At 42.2% G+C, this 24,143-nt stretch overlaps 1 protein-coding gene across 4 annotated transcripts in view; it reads left to right on the plus strand.

Annotated features, from left to right (window-relative positions):
- Nucleotides 1-24,143, plus strand: part of RAPGEF4 (Rap guanine nucleotide exchange factor 4) — a 942,686-nt gene that overhangs the window by 578,668 nt on the left and 339,875 nt on the right. For 3 of the 4 annotated variants that reach the window (XM_069225351.1, XM_069225353.1, XM_069225354.1), the window contains 2 exons: nt 10,252-10,305; nt 10,594-10,700. In XM_069225351.1, the coding sequence (XP_069081452.1) occupies nt 10,252-10,305; nt 10,594-10,700 (161 nt within the window). The remainder of the gene's footprint in view (nt 1-10,251; nt 10,306-10,593; nt 10,701-24,143) is intronic. The other variant, XM_069225352.1, reaches the window with a different exon arrangement.

Consider the following 24,143-nt stretch of genomic DNA (forward strand, 5'->3'; position numbering starts at 1 on the left):
AAGATATTACATGTTAAATTTGAACCTGTGGTTCTTAAAATAAACTAAGAAAAGATATTTTTCTATAACAAAACCTATTGGCTGGATTTGTCTCTGAGTGTGTGTACCTCATTTATTGTCTATGTGTATGTACAACAAATGCTTAACACTACTCCTTGGATAAGCCTACTGCTCGACCACACTACCACAAAATAGAGCATTAGTATTATCTCTTTTTACCACTATTTTACCTCTAAGGGGAACCCTTGGACTCTGTGCATGCTATTCCTTACTTTGAAATAGCACATACAGAGCCAACTTCCTACACACTGTATAATTTAAATTTACTAACTGTTGAACAATTGTAATTCAGTAAGAAATGGAGTATTTTTGTATTTTAGTATTTTAAGTCGTTACTTTCATAATTGCTTTATAAACCTTCTTGATTTCTCAAATTTGCTTGAAAATGCACCATTGCCCCTCTTCTTTTTCAAAATGTTCCCAGGGGAGAACCCTGAACCTCCATTATGATGATCGGGTCCGCGTGCTATGCTCGCTTACCATAGGGTACTTAGCACAAGCCTTTTGACAGCTGTCAGTTTGTAAAAAAAAAAAAAAGTGGTGCAAACTACATATGTGTAATGTTTAGTTTTGTGCCATAAAATTGGTTTATTAAACTTGTTGGTTGGTAAAATTAAAAAGGTATTAGGAGATAATTTGTGAGGAGGGCCCCGAAATTTCGACTGCCCACGGGCCTTCACAGGATTTAATTCGGCACTGCTCTCACCAGTGTTCTTTTCAGCCTTTTGACTCTCCTTGTTGCTCTGCCTTACCCGTGCACTTCTCCCTTTGCCCCTATTTTATTAAACACTGCCAAAAACCCTTGCCAAAGTCAATAGGTCCCACAGGATAGATCTGTTGACATTTCCAAAGCTTGTTAATTGCGTGTTTACTTAGCTTTACCTCACAAGTGAGTCAACAAAAACAAGCATTTGCAATGCAATGGGTCTCGCATTTGCTCGAGTTAGAGCTATTAGTGTTGTAAACTCCAAACCAGACTTTTCTTGCTACACAAATTACAAGAAAAAAACACAGCGCAATCACGCTATGTAAAATGCAGTGAGATCGTGCTGAAATTGAAAACGGAAAAACCGAGCGCGATTGCGCTATGTAAACCCCGGCGCGATCGCACCGTGTGGAAAATAAAAAGATAAAGTAGTCCAGAAACAATGCTGAAAACATCGAGCCTCGAATGGTTCCAGTAGTTTACCGGTGCTGTGTAGGTGGGCTAAACACCGGAAAAGGCATGACGTATGCATGCCTTTCACAAATGAGAGCATGCAGATTTTGAAAGGCAAGCCCACAAATCAATGAAAGTGACTGACGTGACATGGGTGTGGTTAGAAGCCCAAAGAGAGATTTCAGCATGGGACGGAGCACTTTTTTGCGCTCGCCCATAATGATACCCAAGTTAAAAAAGCTATGGCCCTCATTCTGACCTTGGCGGTCTTTTCGCAAGACCGCCGAGTTACCGCCGCGGTGAAGACCGCCGACCGCGGCGGTATGCCGCTGTGCGCATTCTGACCGCTGGGAGCGTTCCGCCGGAAAACCGCCAGCAGCCACACTGGCGGTCGGCGGGAAAGTGGAGACTGGTCAACCTCCACCGCCACGCCAGCAGAACACCGCCCACAGAATTACGACCCACATTTCTGTGTGGCGGTCTTCTGTTGGCGGTCTTCTGTTGGCGGTCACCTCCCCATGGCTCCCGTCGCCTCCCGGAGGACCAACGCACAAGGTAAGTTGACCGTCCGTGAGGGGAGGGGGTGGGGGGGTGTTGTGTGATGTGGGCGTGCATGGGGGTGTGCGTGTGAGTGTGTAGAGGGGGTGTGTGAGTGCGTGTATGCGGGCGGGGGGTGCTGCTGTGTCTATGGGTAATGTGTGCTGTTTGGCAGGTGCGCATGTCTGCATGTATGTGTGCGGGTATGTGTCCCCGTTGTGTATGTGTGTGTAGGGGGTGTGTATATGTGCATGTTGGGGGTGTGTGCATGTCGGGGTGCATGTATGTGCATGTCGGGGTGGGGGTGGGGAGGGGGTTCGTACCACCTCTGGGGGGGGGCAGGGGGGTGGAGGGTGTGGGGGGAGGACTCGGGTGGGTAGTGGGGGGTGGGGGAGACCCCTATCAGTGCCAGGGAAGGAATTCCCTGGCCCCGATAGTGCTTACCGCCATGGTTCGCACGGCGGTTCCCGCCCGCAAGAAACCGCGGCGGTAGGCAGGGTCATAATACCCTTGGCGGTCTTGGGACGACCGCCGGGCCGGAGTGCGCAAACTCCAGCCCCGCGGTCATGATCGCCGTGGCGGTCGGAGTGGAGAAGTGGCGGTCGGTCGCGGCGGGGACCGCCGCGGTCAGAATGCCATTTTTAATACCGCCGGTCTGTTCGCGGTCCGACCGCCGTCTCTCCGCCGACCGCCAGGGTCAGAATGAGGGCCTATGTGTACTTTGCATATTGTTTTTGCAAAAATTGCACATAGTTCAAAAGGACAGATTGACAAAACACTGCACAGCCCTTCTCTTGTGTCTGTCCCATTTTGCCAACTTAAAATATGCTTGTAGGGCTTTTGGCACATACATTGCGATATATCATCATGGTTGATGTGCAGGCAAAATAATGCTTTCATTTCTTGACTATTCTGTGGTTTTAATGTAGTGTGTTATTAGAATTTTGCAATGGTTCTGCAGCAATTGTGTTGATAAACGTTTGGTTCGTGGGTCTGCTTTGTATAACAATTGCTACGCAAACTGAGCTTAAAAAATTATACTAAGCATATATTCAAGGCCATGAAGAGCCACAGACTGATATTAAGAAACAATTTAATTTAAGTGCTCAGAAGAGGCAAAGTATAAGATGCATACTTTATCCAACACAGGAAATTTGACACTGAAAATTTCCAGTAGCAGCTCTGCAAGCATGTTTAGTCGGTGCCACAGTAATATATGGATGTATTATTTATTACAAGTATTCATATAGTGCAGCCCTGGCCACCTGAGCAGCTTTACAGTTAACAAGAAGAGGGCTGTCAGTTCCAAGGTGAGTGCTCAAATGTGGAATGTGGAACAATACCTTGGTAATAGTTAGCAATCCACGTCGATTAATATAGCGCAAGAGCAGAACCGGGGACCAAATTAGTCTATACAGTGGATTCAAAGAGGCCTTTTTGGGGGAGGAAAACAAACTAAGGTTGAGGGTATGTTCTTTGGTCGACATTTCCAGTTTCCTTTGCTTTATAATACATTTGGTCGAACTGACCGAAGTTATAGATGCACTTTCCACCACTTGCTTAAAATCAGCTGAGTCGAGAAGAAATTCCTAAATCAGCCATTTCTGAAAACAGTACCACAGGCAGCAATATAAATTACACAGGCTTAAATACAATAGAATAGATGTACTAACTTTTCCTAAGAATCCATGCAAATTTTCACAGAATAATGCAAATTGCATGAATTAACTCAGACTGAGGACATTGCTCAAGTCTCTAGACAAAAGATGCGCTAGCTAGATATTCAGTCCATTTTTGAGAAGATGGTGGTTTCATCTACTGTTCTTAGCCATACTTATTTCATATTAATATAAGTCAATTAATGTTTAATGAATTTGCTCAACAAATAGCGCTTTCGCAGATTTTAAAGGAGTAATAAGTGACTTTACGATTTAAATGGCCCACAAAGAGATCTTATCAGCTTCTTGCTAATGGCATGCACATGCATACCCATATCATAATAAGTGAAAATATGAACCAAAGGTCAAACTACATAAAACAGTACCACGCATGGATGATTTCAAGGAAAAGATAATGATAAATTCATGTAAACTAACTTTCTTGTGCAATGTGTTTCATACACAGAAAAGACCGCAAGAACCCTCATGTAATAGGGAGAGTGCGCTGCTGGAAGAGCAATTACAAATTAAACTGCAATGTTGACGTGCCATCATTCAAATGAGGGAATTCTATTTTTGCTATCCATTATGCCATTTTAGAAAAATTAGCGGCCACTTGGTGCATGTCAAAGGGTGGGTCCTTTTGCAGCTCTCAGGGGAACTGTGACTGGTAGACACATGTACAAAGTCTCTCCATGCAGCCAAGGACGGCGTAATTGATGTTAAGGACATTATTACCCCCTCAAAAGTCAGGCTTCCTGTATTTTTAGGGTCGAGTGCACAAGTGCTCCGTCCCTGTTATAATCTCTCTTCGGACTTTTAACCACACACGTCACGCCTGTCACTTTCATTGGTTCATGAGCTTGCCTTTTAAAAGCCGCTTGATTTCATTAGTGAAAGGCATGCATACGTCATGCCTTTTCTGGTGTTTAGCTCTCCTCGAGCGCACCGGGCAACTACTGAAAACATAAGAGGCTCCATGTTTTCAGGTAGGTTTCAGCACTACTTTATCGTTTTATTTTCCGCGCAGCGCAATTGTGCTGGGTTTTACATAGCGCGATTGCGCTCGTTTTTTTGGTGTCAGGAAAAGTCCAGTTAGGAGGTTACAGCGCTAATAGCTCTAAATAGAGCAAATGCGATACCTGTTGCATTGCAAATGCTCGTTTGATCTTTTATAGTGTACAGTGCTCTCATGCATGCACATTGATTGTATGTCCATGCAGATAAGACAACTTCATTTCTTCAGTAGTCTGGTATACAAAAGGCCTTTGTGCACACCACTGATGTTTGCCACATGCCACATGCTGTTTTTGCCTATTAAGGTGCCACAGGTCCAAACAGCAACTCTTACAACTTTTCACTGTTCTGCGAGGGAGCAACTCACGACACTCTTCGGCGCGGAAGCAACACATGCCACTTCTCCATAGTGGAATTACGTGACAATAGCAGTAGGAGCATATGGTAAAAAATAGTTTGGAAAGATGAAAAACTAGCAGAAAAAATTCAGGTTCAGTATTATATGTTTTTGTCACAAAGCTTGTCACTCTACAAGTAAATTAATCACAGGGAGTATTTGAAGTATTTATGCAACAAGGACTAGGTCTTGTTTACATTGGAGGTGTTTTATACTTCAGCGTATTTCATCTTCTGTGATTTCAGCTTAGAGGGTTGAGAAGTCTGTACTATTCTCAAGGGTGGAAAGATCGCTCTTGAGAAGTGGAACAAAGTAGTCGACATTCTCCTTGGTGGGTTGTTTTTTCTATTCTCTGGGGTTTCTTTAAATTCTTGTAACATTTTAGCAATTTCAGAGTCTTCCTTCTCTTTTCTTTTGTAGTGAATATTTTATCTTTCTTTTTTCCCCTTGAGATAAATAATGAGAAGTTTGCCTCATCAGTTTCAGCTCAAATGGTATCTTGCTTTGCACTGACTAAAATGTGGTCAGCTGCATATGTACATCATGGTTAAATTTCATTTTGGGGTTTATTAAATCTTTATATGTTGAACTTTTATTGTCTTTGATAAATTGAGTTTAGTGTTCCGGCCCAGCCCGGGGGAGTTATTACAGGTAGTTGTGTTCTCAAAAAACAAGTGATTTAGCATAGTCAGTGAAAGGAATTTAAGACATATTTGTTTCTGGTATGTTGTTTAATAGGGCCCAGGTAGGCAAAGAGATAATCAGTCCTCATGTGTGAATTATGCAGATTGGAATAGAATGTAAATTATTGTTAGCAATATGCCAAACACCAGCTACATTTTCATCTTCATATAGTTTTTTAAAAGTTTTTTTTAAAGGTATTTGGAGAATATATTGCAGTAGATTTTTCTACATGATGATGTAAATGTAGGTGCTACAATTTCCTTTGAGGATTAGATTCTGTTGGTGAGGAGCATCCCTGATAACTCATTGGATTGCTTTCCAGGAAGTGGGCACCACGTGATGTGGAAGCGTAGAGGCTCATTTTCTGTTTATATCAGCCTCGAAAGCATTTAAATTATTGTGTAAGATTATTGCTATGCTATGTTTTTCCTTTTGGCTTGTGAGAAGATAAGATCACCCACCTGCTTCTTTTTCAGCTTTAGATTTTCTGATTTATTTAGCTAGGTTTCTTGGAAAAGGGTGATGTTTGTTCATAGTCTGTTGGGGTTGTCTATACCTTTCATGTTTGATGCTGTACATTTAATGAACATCTTGAAGATTACTGAGAAGTGCTAATGCATAACAAATGGGGCCAACAGGCTTTACTAGGACAAATAGAAAGCACAGTGATATGGGAGACATTACTCAGCAGCTGATAGGCAATGGGTTGAGGCTGAGACCCACCAAATAACACCTAGATTTGAGTAAAAGAACCAGGACATTGTAGTTGTTAAGCAAATAATTATTTGATATCATCTTGACATAGAACCACTAGGGTTCTTGTTTGGTATATCCATTTGTTAGTTGGTTGGTTTGCCTCCATGCCTTCTCGATAAAGAAATTCTAGAAAACTCTGTAGCTCTAGAGGTTTGTTGAAGGTTCTAGTTCTTTGTTGTAGGTGATTTTACATCTGCTGGGGTATAATATACCATATCTGATGTGATTTTGTTTCAACATTGGTCTTAGATCTAAGAATATTTTCTTCCTCATAGCTCTTGCTCTGGTTGAATCTGGTGGGATGAACACTTGATGGCCACATAAAGTTATTTTTTTTGTTTCTTAGCAGCTTCCAATACGGTTAATGTTTCAGTGAACTCCAGAAGATACATAATCATGCCTCTGGGTTTTGATTTATCGGTGGAGGGTACCAGAGGACCAGGCTTTTGTACACATGAGACTATTAAGCTGTTTGCCCGGTTTTCAGTCCAGTAGTTTCAGTAGTTGGTTTACAAGGAAAGAGATCAAATTTTTGTTTTTTCTTCTGGTTTACCACATAGTCTGACATTATTTTTCTACTTCAGTTGTCCATAACTTCTTGCGCTTGGTGCAAGTGGCAGACTTTAAATTCCAGTTTTTGTATTCTAGGGAGAAAGCACTAGAAGTGTTCAATTCTGTTAGCGTTTTCATTGATTTTCTTTTCTGTACTGGTAAGATTCTCTTTTCAACTCTGTAGTTTGTCGGGCATTATTGTCAGGAATGGTTTGAGTGCTATGCCCTTGATCACATCTTTGTTTCTTTGGTGAGAGGTGATCCCATTTTGCTCTCTTGTTACTGATTTTGGAGTTTTGTTTTAAGTACTGTTCTTCCTCTTTGAGCCTGGTGCAGATTACAATCAAAATGTATCTTCTGTTTTAGTTGCATCATAAAAGTTGGGATTAGCCATTTATTCTCTTGCTTGGTTCTTTGTTGTAGTTTTTGTGATAAACTCTTGATGTTAGACCTAAAGCTTTCATGGTTTAATGCTAGTACATGAGGGCTATACTGATTTCGGTCACTGACAAAGCACTTGTTTCTTGATGTAGCTATGACCAACTGTGGCCAATGAACTTGTTAATTGTTACTGCGAGTTGTTGGGTTTGTTCAGTGGCAGGTAAGTCTGTTATATAGGTTTTAGGCAATTGCAGAAGCTATCTGATGCCGATAGTTGTGCTTCAGTGCGTTGTCTAATAAATCGCCTTTGCCAAGGCATTAATTTTCCCTATCCCACTGTACAAACAATGCAGTTCAAGTGTGGGAAATGCTGCCTGGTGCAGGCTTTAAAATGCTGTGGTAGGTTTTAACCTTGCTATGACTGTAGCCTTGTACACTTACATATGGAATATAACCTTCACTGTGCTTAGAGAATTGTCTTGGTGACCACCCTAGCCACATGATGAGTTTTAAGCTTTATGCTGGGAGGACGGCACAGTGCCTGTTTATGGAAGGATGGTGTTCTCAAAATGGTTGTTACCCGCCAAGGGCAGTCCTTCAGATGGCGTGGCAGGTTTGAGCATGGGTGTGAGAAAATGCCTTGTTGATCTTGAGAACAACATTGGCATCTTTTGGTGGTCTCTGGCAATCTTAGTACATATTTCCTTCCCTCTTAACTCCATAAATAGTGGAGAGTTCTCAAAATGGGTGTGCCCTCAAAGTGCACCCCTTGAAATGGAGTGTCAGGTTTGAGTGCAGGTACAGGCAAATGGTTTGTTAAGCTCAAGAAAAATACTGTCAGTCTTTGCAAATAATTTCTTTACGTAGTGGTGGGAATGTGGATTGGAATTCTTATGTATGCCATAGGTGACAAGCAGCAGGTAGCCGGTGGTAGTTGGCAGCAGTGGTGAGGACAGTACACTGAGTCCTGTGAGTTTAGCTCAGCGGCAATTACATAAAATCACTCACATCTGGCAACGATTGTGGTGCTGAAGTCACTCCAAGTCCTTGGGCAGGGCTTCCTGCTCCCAGACTACAGCGAGGAGTGATGCTCACATTGTTAAACAGGCCCTCAGGGCTACATCAAGACTGTGCTGGACAAGTGTTAAACAGGCGTTGTTGCGTTTAGGATATCCATTTAAAGAGTTTATCTTATGTTGAAATAATTTTTCAATTACCCTGTCAGCATGGAACCTCATCCTTGCCCAAGGCGGCCACCTTGTAAGTCAGCAAGACAGGTTCCCCTCCCCGAGTTCAATGGATTCTAACCTCTCAGAATCAGTTGGATTCTAATGTACCACTTTTCTGTGAAACCTATTGTATTCATACAAATCAAAGGAATGTTGCTGATTGGCACTGATCAGTTGATATCAATAAGTTTATTATGTAAAACACTGCTTGTATTAATGAATAATTGTAGCATGGTGAATCCATCTGCATCTGTGCAGGGCAAAGTATTATAAAAGCAGTCTTCTAATTTGTGGTGTAGGCATACACTAGATTAGAATGTGTCTGAACTGCAGAGAACCCTATACACTTGGAGTGGAATTGCAGTTTTTGCACTTAGGCATTTCTATAGCACTTAGAAAGCTTATCTGTGATGATTTGCTGGGGTTCACTTTTTCCTTTGGGTGTGTCCTCATAGACTTCACTCATCCTCATGGCGGCCCCAAGCCCCTCCCTGAACAAACAGTTGCATGGGTTACCTTGTGGGGAATCACGGTGCTTGGCCTCCCCCTGGCTCTGCCACCTGGAAACCCCATCCTCACCTTGGGTGGATCAGAGCCATCAAAAGCGGGTGCAGTCAAGAAAGCACAAGGTGGTACGGCCAATGACACTCCCATTCTCTAAAGGAGAGAGAGCAAAATTTTACACCACCTCCGAGGTAATCATCTTTCAGTGCCTTTTTAATTTGAGCATGCATTAGCCCTATGGGGTTTCACTTTTTGCTTGGGCCCCACCCCTTGAAAGTGAGATTGCATCTTTGTTTGTATTAGTCTACATTTGAACTTTGCAAAACCACAAAATAAAATGATGGACAGTGTTGAAACTTTTCAAACACTCACCCCCAGTTACAGATATGGGTTTAATCCACTGTTATTGTGCTTGCCACGTCCCAACAGTTTGGACCCAGCCATATGCAAATCAGTCTTGACCCTGCTCCCCATGAGAACTGTCCAGCCCGAACTGAAAAGCTAGGCCCAGTCTGGACTGGAAACAAGCACCCTGGGACCCCTCATCAGCAAGGCTAGCTTCAATTCAGTGGCTCACTGTGACCCACGTCTGGGCATTCCCTTGCCATTTAGGGCGCACATAGCAATACCACAAAATAAAATGATGGACGGGGTGTTGAAACTTTTCAAACCCTCACCCCAGTCACAGATCATTTTATTTTGTGGTGTTGTTGCATTTGAACTTTGTCACTCACATTTCCAGCTTATATTGGAGACCTGGGGGCACTAACAATCTAACAATTTGTTTAAAGAACAATGTTTACTCCAAAAACGCTCTTCTTCTAGCAGAAGTGACTTTACCCCTTGTCACATTTTCTTAACTTTTCTTTAGTTCGGGTTCTTTGTAATCGGCAGTTATCAATATATATTATCACTCCACTGGGGCTTAAGATTTCATGCAAATCCTGTTAATTAAATGTCACAATTCGCCACAGTTTGTAATTCTTTTCAAGACGGCGGTGCTTCCAGAATTAAGCTTTTGATTTATTGAGGTACAGATTATTTACTTTATAATACAAAGTCAAGAACGTTTTTGTCCACAAATTATTTTGAATCATTTTAGTTCATCTAGAAAACTTTGTTTGAGAATTATACTTATTTTTTTTAGTAGCTTACAATTATATTTACTGAAATGTATCACAAAATAATTATTTTGCATTGTTTTTAATTTAACATTTACTTTATTTGACTAATAATTTTTATTTTGTACAAGTCATTTTTTAAAGTTCTGTTATAATTTTTTTTTCTGTTTGTCCCATTTTACATTTTATTTTCCAGACACCACTCATTGACCCCGACATCCCGCTACGTCCTGCTAAAACCATTACCCAGGTAATGGAATGTTAAAATGCAGCTAACGTTCACTGGTCAGCGCGAATTTCATGAATGTGTGTTGGCAGGCTAAGGCACAATTGGAGGGGAAACTCTATTCCACCACAAACAAGCATAACTGTTCCTCAGACATATGTTTTTATGAAGCTCATTACAGAGAACAGCTGTCTAAGACCAGTACCTTGAAACTGTTGTGTTTGCTGTTCACGCATCAGTGCCATATACTGTTACAGAAGAGCATGGGCTAATTTAATGTATCCAATTGTTATTTCTCATCATCCTTCCAAGGTTCCATCAGAAAGAATCCTCAGGGCAGGAAAGGTTTTACGGAATACTATCATATCCCGAGCGCCTCACATGATAAGAGACCGGAAATACCACCTGAAAACGTACAGGTACGAGTAAATGTAGGCATGGCATATCATGCTTATGCAATGTTTGTGATTTTCGAAAACAAAGAGAGCTAATGTGAATGTATTTGTGTTTCCTAAATGAGAAACTGCAAGTAATGTCATCTATTTTACGCGTTTCCCCATTTAGTATTTGGAACCTTTTATTTTTTTTTACCTCTATTGTGTAAAACAGCATACTTTAGTCCTTTTAGTTTGTCTCCTGCTACTGTAGGTCTGTCCTAACTATGCAGGGACAAGCTTGATACCACTCCAAATAGTGATACCAAATCCCTTGGACATCAGCAGTATTCATGTAGGACATCCTGCTCCGCTGCTGACGGGTCAGCTATAATAACTGTGTGGCAACATATCTCATCAACACATCAATGTATACTTTTTGCTGGAGTGTACTAATCATTTGGAGCTCAGGTTTGCAAAATGCCATCAGCACCAAAATGATATCATAATTGTAATTTGGCCAGAATCATCATATTGTACTTATTTGATGTTTGATGTTGTATGTCTGATCCAGCTATAGTTAATGTATACCTTATCTGAGGCTTTCTCATACTGCCTTCTCACCTCTTGTCTCGAGAGCCCAATCTAACTGTATAGCTTACTGATACGTTTTTTAATAAGCATTTCTGTCCAGTATTCAAGAGAACACCACAATTACTAGGAAGTCGGCAGAGAATGTGACTCGAGTGCATGCCAGGGATTTTTTGTTTGAATGAAGTTGATCATGCTTGGTTCTTTCCAATCAGAGGTTTCTGGTAGACCCAGAGAATCCCGTGCCCAGCCTAATTCCCAGTGTAGTGTTGGCAGATGATGGTTGGCAGAAATTGGACTATTAAACTTTCAGAGCAGGAACTGGTGAAAAAAGATCTAAGAGGAAGCGGTCTATGTGTCTTCTGGCAGATGGCTGCTGACAGCACAATAATGTGTGCTAGGAAAGACAGTGCCACTCTTATCTGTAAGTATAAATGGGTGGCACCCTTTTTGGCCCTCAGGAAAGGATGATGGATTTAGACAATGAGAGGTCCTTGGATTTCATTTACGTAGTCCCATGGACATAATAGCTGTATTAAAATCCGTAAAGTCTACCAAAGCAACATATTTAAAGGAGGGGACTGCTGCTTCTTTTAAACAGTTCCTAGGTGGCGAGCTTCAATGTGTTTGCCTCTCATAAGGGCATCGTATTTGGCAGGAATTGTTCCTAAATCGTGCCATAGTTCAGTATGCTTACTGATACACTAAAGACTGAACATAGATCCTAGACAGCTCAGTTGCCATCCATGCCCCAGGGCACAGCATTGATTGTAGCCCTAGAAGACTGGGTTGAAACAAATCATACTACTGTATTCCCATAATTCTAACAGGATTTTGCTTTGGTTAGAACACCCTGTCTAATTGCCTACTGTTGTCAAATTTTGGCAACTCAGCATTTGATAAGAAGTCTCCCAAGTTCGATTGCTGATTCATTGATTTGGCATCTGCATGCAGTATTATACAGGATGAGACATGAAAGATACTGAAGAATTACTGTATTGTATTATATTGTCACTTGATATAGTGCGGAAACTCACACACAAAGATGTATCTCGGCGCTTCACTAACTCCGGGGCGGCGGACTACTTAAAACAGCCATATCTTCAGAAGGTTTTTACATTTGTCCAGCTCAGTGCATGAGTGGATTTGAAGAGGTAGTTGGTTTTATGGAAAGGGGCTAGGTATGAAATCTTTAAGTGTGGATTCGGGGAATCTGTAGTTTAGCTTTGTCCTTAGATCTAAGCAGTCTGGAGGGTTAGTAAAGGCTTAGCGTTCTGTGCAGGTAAATTGGTTCTTTACTGTTCAACACCTTATGAGGAGACAACATAACCTAAAGACAGCATGATTCCTGACTGGCAGCCAATACAAGGCACTTAGAATGGGTGCCAAAGGAGAGCCTGAAGAAAGGTTACATTCTGGTTGGTCGGCTGTATTCTGAACAGCCTGAAGTTTGAAAATCAGCATATCATTAGCCACAACAAGCAAGGCGTTCCATAGTCCAAGCAACTAGTAATTAAGGCTTGTACTAAGGTTTTTCCTAAAGGATGACAGAAGCCAAGTGAATGGTATCTTCAACAGGCACATGCTGGCAAAGCATGTACTGCAAATAGTCGAAGCATGGTCCTTCAAAGATAGAGTCTGGTCAAGCTTTAAGCTGAGCTGACTTGAGATCGGGGCCAGACTAAGTTCTGGAGGCCACCAGTCTGCAGACCAGAGCAACTGAGCTTTACGGAACAGCAGTGCCTCAGTTTCATCACTGTTCAATTCCAGACAGTTGCTTATCATCCAGTCCGCTATTTTTCTCCTGCAGTCTAAACATTTGTGTTTTACACCGTCAAAGTCCTGGGCAAAGGAGATGACTAACTGAGTATCAGCATAGGATATTATCTTGAAGCCTCATGATTTCACAGTCTGTGCCAGGGGGGCATCATAGATGGTGTGGGACTCAAAGAGGAGCCCTGTGTCACCCTCTTGTTGACAAGCATTGTACGCAACTTAAAGGAGTGCAAAGAGTGCTGTAGCGTCCAGTTTTCCAGAAAATCCATAAACCATTGTAGCACTTTGCCATAGTTGTTACATCATTCAGCCTGCAAATGTGTATAGTATTAGAGACTGCTACCAAAAACTGTTCAGTGATACAACAGCACAAACATAGCCGGAATGCCAGCATCATGAGACAGTCTGATGGATCCATAAATGCAACCAGCAATGGCTCTGTGCTGTGAAATGTTCTGAATCCAGATTGTGAAGGATCGAGGATCCCATGCTTTTCCAAAATAAAGTGGTTAGCTGTTTATTTATAAGGCTTTGCAGGATTTCTTTCCTAAAAGAGGAAGCAGCGAGATGGGACGATAGAGAAGATTTCTGTGTCTGCATTTGGTTTCTTTAAAATCGGATATACATGCACAGATTTCCAGGCCAGAGCTTTCGCTGAATCAAAAGAGAAATTAAAGAGGGCCGTAAGGGAAGGTGCCTTTGAGTTTGATAAGCGAGCAATGATGCTGGGAGGGCACAAATCTAGCGGAGAGACCGATTTGACTTGTTCTAACAGTCCCTGAATATGCTCGCGGGTGCCTGGTTCAAACCTCTCTAAGTAGGAGGTGATGTTAGGAGGCAGCAAGCTGTAATTGTGTGGCTCCTCTAGTTGCCCACAAATAGTAGGAAAGTTTGTATAGAATGTGTTTATTTTCTCCTTGATAAAGTCTGCCAGAGAATCACATAGGACTTGTGATGCTGAGATGGCCTGAGTACAAGCTCATGGTTTAATAAATTAATTGAGTGTTTAAAAAAAATCTTTAGCTGAGTTCCCTGCTTCCTCAATTTGATTAATTATGTGTTTTTTTGGGCCAGTTTGATATTTTTATAGTAAGTATTAAGCACTGCTTTGCATACTTCTTTGTCTGAGAAGAATTTGGTCTGGCCCCATCCCAGTCAAGCCTTTTGCACCTGGTTTTCTCAGGTCTCACTTCAGCAGAGTACCAGGAACCAGGGCCTCTGCTGGGAATAGCTGGTGCCTGCTTAAGAGCAGGAGAGGAAAGAAGAGAGAGCTAATCAGAGGAATTCAACTGTTATACTCTGAAAGCTGGTAACATACTACAGGAACAACCTATAAACAATGAGTTAATGTGGGTACCCATGGTAACAACAACGGTGTCCAATCTTATTATTTCAAAAATAAAGAAAAACAACGTTGGTTGATCAAACTAGACTACAACAATATTCATTTGATGGAGGATCATAAAGATACAATAAGAGTAAATGGGGGACTATGTAAACTCAAAACAACTTCTTTATATAGCAAAACAATTGTTGGCATATGTTAAGTACACCTTCAGTATATAAGATAATATGTGTGCTTCGTGTAACAGGAATAGGTGAACACACATTGTAAATGAAGAAACCACCCCAAATAACGTGATCTAGGAAAGAACATACTGTGACATGGTATATATTCATCCACAGAGTCTTTTTTTAAAGATATGTATTCTGCAGGAAAAAGAAAAAAATCACAAGCAGCTCTTGTTACTCAATCAGTGTCAATAGCATTTCAACACAAGTAGTACTTAGCGGGTCATGATCTAGACTAAGAGTAATGGTATCAAGCACATAATAAAATCCAGAGAGCATGAAATATGTACAAAATATGTTTATGAATAATGGTGCTGCATGGTCAAAGGGTGGAGGAGTACATATTTATTTGGACAGGTGGTAAATAATACCTGAAATAAAGATAATAGGAATTGCAGCAATATTCATAGAGTCCAGGAGTGAAAGACAAGATGGAACTGGGCATGTGCAGTGAAACACAAAGAATGCTGAAATGAATTCTGATGCGGGTAGATGTCTTAGGGGGTTATTACAACTTTGGGGGAGGTGTTAATCCGTCCCAAAAGTGACGGTAAAGTGACGGATATACCACCATCCGTATTACGAGTTCCATAGGATATAATGGACTTGTAATACGGCTGGTGGTATATCCGTCACTTTACCGTCACTTTTGGGACGGATTAACACCACCTCCAAAGTTGTAATAACCCCCTTAGTGTTCAGTACTAGCCCCTAATAAAAGGTTAAAGATCTCTTAAGTAGCGAGTGGAAAGTATACGCAATTGACTAATGCATTGAAGGCAACGACTTACATGCAGAATGGCTGAAACACATCACGTTGATGGGGTGATTCCAATAAAAATCACACTTTTAATGTAAAGTGAAGAATGGGATATCCACCGGGCCTCCAAAGTATTCAGAATCCTAATGTCCATAATTTCACCATTAGTAAGGAGAATTAAAAATGAGTCCTGTTCACAATGAACGGGAAAGTACAAGGGTAAATTTAGAGGGCTCTCCAGAAACAAAAGCAGACAGACAAAAATGCCTTGTGTCAGAATTGGGCCAACATCCCAGGGGAACAATTTGAATAACGATTACAAAAGTAGGCCGGTGAAAAATTGGGAACATGAAAGGAGAGTATTGTAGAAGGATGAATAAATAAACCAAATTGTAATTAAGCAAAAGGGACTGTGTATTCCTCTATGACGGCAAGTAGGGTCCAGCAAGGAAAGGTTGTAGGTTAAAGTATGAAGCACCCTTCCTCAGTGATTTAAATTTCCACATTGACAACCCTAATGACAACAACATCGCAACCTCCTCAACAGTATGAGCAACCTTGGATTGACTCAAATCATCCTCAACCCTACACACACTGCAGGACACAAGCTGGACCCCATTTCCATCTCCAGCAACCACATCAAATACAGCCACGTCACAGAACTCACATGATCCGATCACTCCATCATCGACTTCAGCATCTCCAGCCCCTACACTGTCACCCCCCAAGACGACGAGCACCTGCCACCAGAGGTAGAACAAAATCTCAGAGACCTGCTGGATGAACACCATCAACTCCACCAAACCCACCACTTCCACCAACCTTGAACAGGGAGTGTAGAACTTCAATGCCTGGTTCACCAATTGTCCTAATCACGAGCAACATTAAGGGAAAATCCTACAACAACAAAAAGGCCAGCTGGTACACCCAAGAACTCAAAACATCCAGACAAGACAGCAAACAGTTGGAGAGGAGATGGCATGCCAATAAGGACGCCTCCGACAGGGCAGCCTTCAAGACCTCCTTCATTCTCTACCATCACCTGTTGAGGGCAACAAAGAAGACAGCCCTAGTCGCACACATTGAAATCAACGCTAACAACACCAAAAATGTTTTTAACATTGTTAAGGAATTCTCCAATCCGCCTGCCAGCGAGAACAACATCACACCCTCACAGGAGCGGTGCAACAGCCTTGCCGACTTCATCCACAACAAGATCGCAACCATGTACAGAAACTTCGAACCCCAACCAACACCTATGGACTTCCGCGACGGATATGCCACCACTGTGACCGACAAGAAACACAGACTAACCACCTGGAGCCTCCTCTTTACCCAGGACACCACGTCCACCACAAAATCTATCCACTCGGGAGCTCCCACAGATCCATGTCCACAACACATCTTCAACCTTGGAAACTCAAAATCTCTATCACCACTGCAACATTTCCCGACACCTGGAAACTCGCCAGCACCAGACCACGGCTCAAAAACCCTCCACCAACCCCAGTGAACTCAAAAACTATCAGCCAGTTCCAATGCTCTCATTCCTAGCAAAGGTGCTGGAAACGATCATCAAAAAGCAACTCATGACACACTTGGAGCAGAACCAGCTACTCAACGCCTCACAATCTATCGTCTGCAGCAATCACAGCACTGAAAATGCCCTGATTGGAGCCACCAATGACATTCAAACCCTCATTGACTGAGGAGAAACAGCAGCTCTGATCCTCCTTGACCTCTGAGCATCCTTTGTTGCTGTTTCCTACCACACACTGATCAAAAGACTCCACCACATTGGCATCCAAGGGGACGCACTCAGATGGATCACCACCTTCCTCACCGGAAGAGCCCAGAGGATCCATTTCCCATCTTTCATCTCCGAACCCAAGGTGATCGCCTGCAGTGTCCCCCAAGACTCATCCCTCAGCCCCACGCCCTTCAATGCACATATGACCCCGCTGGTGAACATAGTCTGATCCCACGGTCTCAACATAATTTTGTACACAGACAACACCCTTAACTCATCCTCTCATTCACTGACTACCCCACCACCACCAGAACTAGCTTCCACAGACGCATGACAAGCATCGCCAACTGGATGAAGAACACCTGCCTGCAGCTAAACAAAGACAAGATGGAAGTACTGAGCTCCCGCAACACATGGAACAACTTCTGGTGGCCATCAGACCTAGGACCCGCACCCACGCCCTCCAACCATGCCAGAAGCCTTGGAATCATCATTGACAACAAGCTCACCATGAAATCACAAATCAGTGCCATCTCCTCTGCCTGCTTCCTCGCTCTGCTCAAGCTACATAAGATCATCAAGTGGCTACCCCAACACACGAGACACGCCATGACACAGGCTCTCATCACCAGCTTACTGGGTTATGGCAACGCCGTCCACATAGGAAACACCATTCACTGCCTACAGAGACTTCAGACCATACATAACACTGCAGCCAGGCTCATCCTCAGCCTTCCTTTACAAACTTACATCACACCCCATCTCAGGCAACTCCACTGGCTCCCCATACAGAAGAGATGACAATTCCAGCTGTTGACCCATTTACACAAGGCTTTACACAACCAAGGACCCGCCTACATTAACCACCAACTGAACTATCACCAACTATCAAGAAGTCTATACTTCACCTTCCTTTCTCTTGCCCATTCTCCCTGCATCTACCAAAGCAAAAGTGGAGGACACTCTTCCTCCTACATTGCAGCAAAGACCTGGAGCAGCCTCCCCCTGAGACTCTGGACCAACACCTCACTTCTGGGATTCCGCCTCAAGAGCCGGCTGTTCAACTAAGTCTCTAGGACCTGCAAGCACCTGGATACCCTATCGGGTGATTAGCTATGCTTTTTAAATCCTGATTGATTGATAGATTGAAGGATGGCAAACCTGGAATGTGAAAAACAACAACTCTGTTTATTATTGTAGGAATAGTGGAAACAAGTATCTACAAATTCAAAGAGAAGGATGTGATTCAAAAAAGCGTAACGTGCCAGGGTCTGAGCTACAGAGGCATCAGTCTGCGACATGGGAAATGTCAGTCATCCAGAAGGCAGAGAATAACAATGTATGACCTGGAAGAGCTAATACAGGGCTGAGTATTATCACTGTCTAGAGGTACATGCCTCTCTCATCTTAATGAGCCCTGTTTTAAGAAATGCTAATTCTTCTCTTTAACATACTAGATGCATTTTCTTAAACATGTCAAACAATACCACTATTGTTTGAATGTATTGGTTTGGTCTTTGGCATTAATGTGTTAATATTTTCCCCAAGGTGCAGTCTAGTGTTCGGGGAATGACAGGTGGACGTGATCTATGAGAGTAATACGCAACACCTTGTTACACACTGACATCAACATAAGAGAAATGGTTTCAGCAGGTTCTAGTTGCTCTTGGGTTCGGGAGAACCAATCAGTGCATGTCATGTCAGACTTGATGTTATGAACTGGTGTCAGACCCGAAATGTGCTCCATATGGGGTCACGACCAAGGACAATTTTTATTGCACTGCTCGTGCCCCGCCCGATTGCCTTAGATGAGCGGGACGCTTTGCCTCTCTGTGGCACGAGCAACGGAAGCTTTCTGACAGCACCAATAGGCCAGCACCTCCCTTCCCTTGCCTTACTTGGTCCACCAGTGCATGCCTTGGTGGGAATGTCCTGGGCCCTGGAGAGAACAGGCAGTTCACATGAGGCCTTTTTGCTGGACGGTGTCCTTCCCAGAGGGATTCTGAAAGGATATGTAACATCCCAATCCAAGATGGCAACACTATTTGTACTTCTGTGTTATCTGTACACTTCTGTTTCCTTTTCCTGTTTGGTGTCTATTTAAGGGAGAGTTTCCCAGACCTCCATTGCGTTGCAGCACTTCAAGTGTCTTTGTTGAATTCTCTTGCTCCTGGATTCAGCCTTGCAGCAGATCCAGCTCCAGGCTTTATCTTTTTGGCCCATCTCCTTTATCATTTCCTACTTTAGTTTCCATTTCCCCAGTCCTGTAGTCCTGCTCTACCTGGTGCCTTGATACCAACTTTGAGAGCTTCACCATCTCTTAGATGTTTTTTGCCTTCTGGATTTTTCCTCCCTGAGGATCCTTATGGAGGGCACCTTCCAGCCTGGCATTCTCTTGTTTTGGTAGCAAAGTGGCTACCAAAAGAGGTCTCCTATACCTTTGTCAGACTAAGACGTGGACTACCAGACACCAAAACCACCATAAAGAGCTCGCTTGGTGTCAAAGTCATGACAATTTTAGAAACAGCTCAGAGGAATAAAGTATCGAAGGAGGAAAAGACACAGCGTGTTTGGCAACATCACACCCTTGACAAAACACGCTGTTAACAGCGTGGCATTCTCTTGTTTGGTTGTCATTAAGATCCCAATTTCTATACTATAATAAGACACTGCATTGAAAGATGAGGAAGCGTGCTAGTATTTCTAAATTGATGCATTTATTATATCTGTGGTGGTACCCATAAATGGTCACAGTAAGAGCAAGTCTCCAATAAAAAGAGAGGAGCTGTCGCTTTACCCTATCTCTTACTTGGGAGATATTTTATCTGTCTCCCCTTTTGTTGATATATCTTTAAATAAACACACTAAGTTGGTTATTTATGATGTTGATGTAGACCTATTCATACTACACTATCCACTGTTCTTAGGGAGCTAACCCATTGTGTTCATTCTCATATAGTGTATGGCTACAGGGTGATGCCTCCTTGCTTGCCTTGGGTTAAGAACAATTAACCTAATAACTAGGTAAGACCAACTGTTCTGACGTTCTACTATTAGTATCTATCTCACTATGACTCACTACCATTACATGGTTTGCTTTTACCAGTTGCGTGCTTTGCTTCATGTGTGTTGCACTTCTTGATATTACTGAGACTAACCCTGAAAAAGCAGTATTATTCTTATGTGTCAATCCTATGTTTTCCATCAACCTTTTATTTTTATTTTTATGTTTTTTGATTCAACAAAAGAAGAATCTACAGTATCACTCTTGAGTACAAATATAGCAATTTTTCATTATTTGGGTGATTCACAATTTGTGATGACAGTGACTACTGGCATTGTAACAGAGGGAATAGGGATCTTTAGTCCTGAAGAAGGTCGTCGACCCAATAGGGCATTCAACCAGTAGCCAAAACATGTTGACATTTTAATGCTAGGGTAACAGGTGACTAGAAATCAACAATACTGTGATTTAAGTCCTACCAGAAGGAGCCCATAAATAAATCAACCAGATTGGGTATCCTTTCTAGGCAGTTCTAACTAGTTCTGATACCGATGTATATACTTGGAGTCTTTACATCAATGGTCCACCGCTGTACTTAATATGATGCCGTTGGTGTTTCGCTCACCCTATGATGTAGCATGCCACTTTGGGTGAGGCCAGTATACTAAAAAACATGGGATCACGCTGGGGGAGGGAAACTATTGTTGTTTCATCAATCTTTTAGTGCTTTGTGATTACAAATGGGAGGGCCATTGATGATTTTTCCTCTCTCCTCTTCCCTGTGAGTATTAAAATTGGTATAGGCACTGTGCCACTCACCCGTTGCCTAGATTGTATTGATGTGTGAGACCTCTGCAGCAGTGATGTTTGGCCATGTTAGACACCACGGGTGTCCTAGCTCACCTTAGCTATTTGCCGTCTCCCCCACCCCACCCGGAAGCAGGTTCACATAACTTAAACAGAGCTAATGATATTAAGTCTTTGGTAGTAAGTAGAATTACAGCTAAAATATTGGCATATGCAGATGGTTTAGCAATTCTTATAGGAGAGGTCAATCCTTCATCATCCGTAATTGAGACAGAGATGGAATTAGCTAATTAAGTTTTAGGATGTTTACACCCAACCAAGAGACAGATTATATCTAACATGCATGTAGTTGCATCATCAGCAGGTGTCTTATCCAGGTGACTGGTTGACACCTGTTCGGTATAAGTCAATAAGGACGCTCAATGAAGGACCACACGCCAGTTATAAATACAATTTAGCTTTACTAGAATTGCTGGTAAATGTAGGCATTTAGCACATTAACAATAGTAGAATAAGAATAGCAATGAAAATCATCTATTTATATATAAGTACACTACAAAGAGCATCTATGCATATATATTTAAGCAAAGAGTTAATTGACCGATATAAGTTTTGATTAACTGTATACCAAAATGCATCACACTACGATGTTCAGGAAGCAGAATATAAATGAGTTGAATACTTCAGATAAGCTTTGATTTACTGCACACCAAAATGCACGTTTCAATTACTGCAGCAGGCTCTCACTACGATGTTCAGGAGGCAAAATATAAACAAACTGAATACTTCAGATAAGCTTTGATTTACTGCACACCAAAATGCATGTTTCAGTTACTGTAGCAGGTTCACACTACGAGGTTTAGAAAGCAAAATATAAACGAGCTGAATACTTCAGGTTATAAACACAGTGCAAGTATAAATAATCAGTCATAATAAAAGAGCAGAGAAACAAAGGCCTTTCATCCCTGTGTGAAACTTAACTTAGTCCACAAAATGCTGGGAAGCCCTCTACCACCTGCTTGGACCTCTCTCCCCCTCAAGCATCACGGTCAGCAAAACAGGAAGGCAGCGCTGGGCCATGGCAGCTTTCACAACTCCATCTGCAAACTTCAAATCCCTCACCCACACTTCAGTGCTTAAATAACTCGAAGCTTGGATTCTATCTCTTTCTGGCAGTTTCTAGCCCTGTTATCAGCACTTGGCTGCTCGGCCCTTCTCCAGCCTATGTTTTCATTCCATCTTCTCCCTGTACTCTCGTTCTCAAGGTTGAGACGGAGTCTTCTACACAAACAAGCTTGAAAATAATATCATGAACTTTTCCACGTTGTTTGGGGGGGTTTCAACAGGCATCACACTCATCTACACTGCTCAAGCTAATTAACCCTTCGCGTCACAATGTCTTCCGCACCTTTCCCTATACTGATCAGCAGGTAACATGGTGGTGTTGACTACAAAATATTGTTCATCTGACATTGATATGATTGGGAGCTTCAATTATATATATTACAGTATAATTCACTGGTTGGATGCTCTGGTATGAGGTGCTATTATTGGTTCGGCAATCTAGGATTTACTTTGTCTCCTTCCTCTGAACTCACAACTTTAGATATAAATTGTGGAGCTTGTGGCATGGATCAAGATGATATTTAACTTAGACTTGAACTTGTCAATGGAAATTAACTCACAATCGAACTCAGTACTGATAAAGAAGAAAAGAATGAACAAATTGATGGAAAAATAACTTGTTAAGCGCAAACATCAACCCTGGGTGACATTTCAGCGCTGGCCAGCGATCATTATACATAAAACATGGGCAGAACTACAGAAGAGAATCAATGAGTTGGGAAGATTGCTTGAATGGCCACGCTATCAACAATTTCCGAAATTTTGAATGTGATACTTCCTCCATAAGCTTGACAATGAGAACAGTCCAGAGTTTTGCTGTACAAACAGCGGATTCTTTGTCCCCAGCCGGACTTTTCTGGGTTATGGAACCTTTAAACGAAAGCGGAGGTTTTGTTCTCGAGATGCAGAAGAGCTGCTATTGCTTAAATTTGTTTTGCAAAAAGGTCGGCCTAACTCAGTACAAAGCACAATGAATGATGTCAAGGCATTTAAATGGAAATATAATAGGCTTCTGAATGGAAAGCTGGTGAAGCCTAGAAAGTTGGGGCTTTACAGGATCCTTTTATTAAGGCCTAGAATTACTTTTCCAGCCATGTCCTGCACAGTTGGCAGGCTAGAAGGACCATAGCTTGTGGCACAGCAGCTCTTTGATTTTGCACTGCTGCATTGTATTCAGACTGCTGACCTGTCTTTTTATGGTTGTACTGGTATCAACAGCACCACCTCCACACTCAACTTCCACATGTGATTTCCACAATTGGCACATTGCTTAGTCACATGCCCCAGGTTGGTGCTTTTTACCCCTCGTATCTAATGAATCCCTGGACATGTGGAGGAAAAGGCACCCAGTCAAAAATTAATGTGTTTGTCCTTTTCCATGAGCAGGGCTTTTTATTTTGGGTTTGGGGGCCTGGCATCTTTAACAAAGCATTTGCTCTCACTATGTCATTATGCATCTGGGTAGCTGCTACCGTGGAACTTCCTCTCCAAGGCTCGTCAGAGGTTAGACAGCATTATCATCAGGCACTTTGCAGGCTTGGGTCACAGAGTGGTTCTGATCGATTCTAAAGGGATGCACTCTGCACAGTACTATATTCTCTTTACTTGCAGAGTGCACCAAAGCTGAGTCTGGCTATCGTTCTCTTTTTCAGTGTCTTGAATCGATGAGGGATTAAGTGCAACTCGACCTTTAATTCATCAGAATGTGTTTCCTTCCCTAAGCTCTGCATTTACCACAAAATTTGTAGACTCTAAAGAAACCCCCTTTTAGTTCTAGAAATGTGTAATGAAGGAAACTTGCATAGTTTTATTTATTGATTGAAAAGAAGGTGCACTGTTTCACCCTGAATCAGGGACACAGTACACAGGATTATTGCATTTAGGAAACACGTGCGCTGTTAAATAATCAGAAGAGATGATCTGAACCATCCTATTCAAAACTGAGAAACGGGAGGAAATCGGCACTGCTTTACTCACCAGTCAGTAAAAAGGAACGCGAAGCATTCTAATTAATAATCGAAAGAGAGGTGGACTGTTTTGGGCCTTAACTGGGAGAAATGTGCATTTAATAAAAATAAATGTGCACTTTTTGTTTAGTAATGG

The sequence above is a fragment of the Pleurodeles waltl genome, chromosome 3_1, assembly GCF_031143425.1.
Source record: "Pleurodeles waltl isolate 20211129_DDA chromosome 3_1, aPleWal1.hap1.20221129, whole genome shotgun sequence".
NCBI classification, from domain to species: domain Eukaryota; kingdom Metazoa; phylum Chordata; class Amphibia; order Caudata; family Salamandridae; genus Pleurodeles; species Pleurodeles waltl.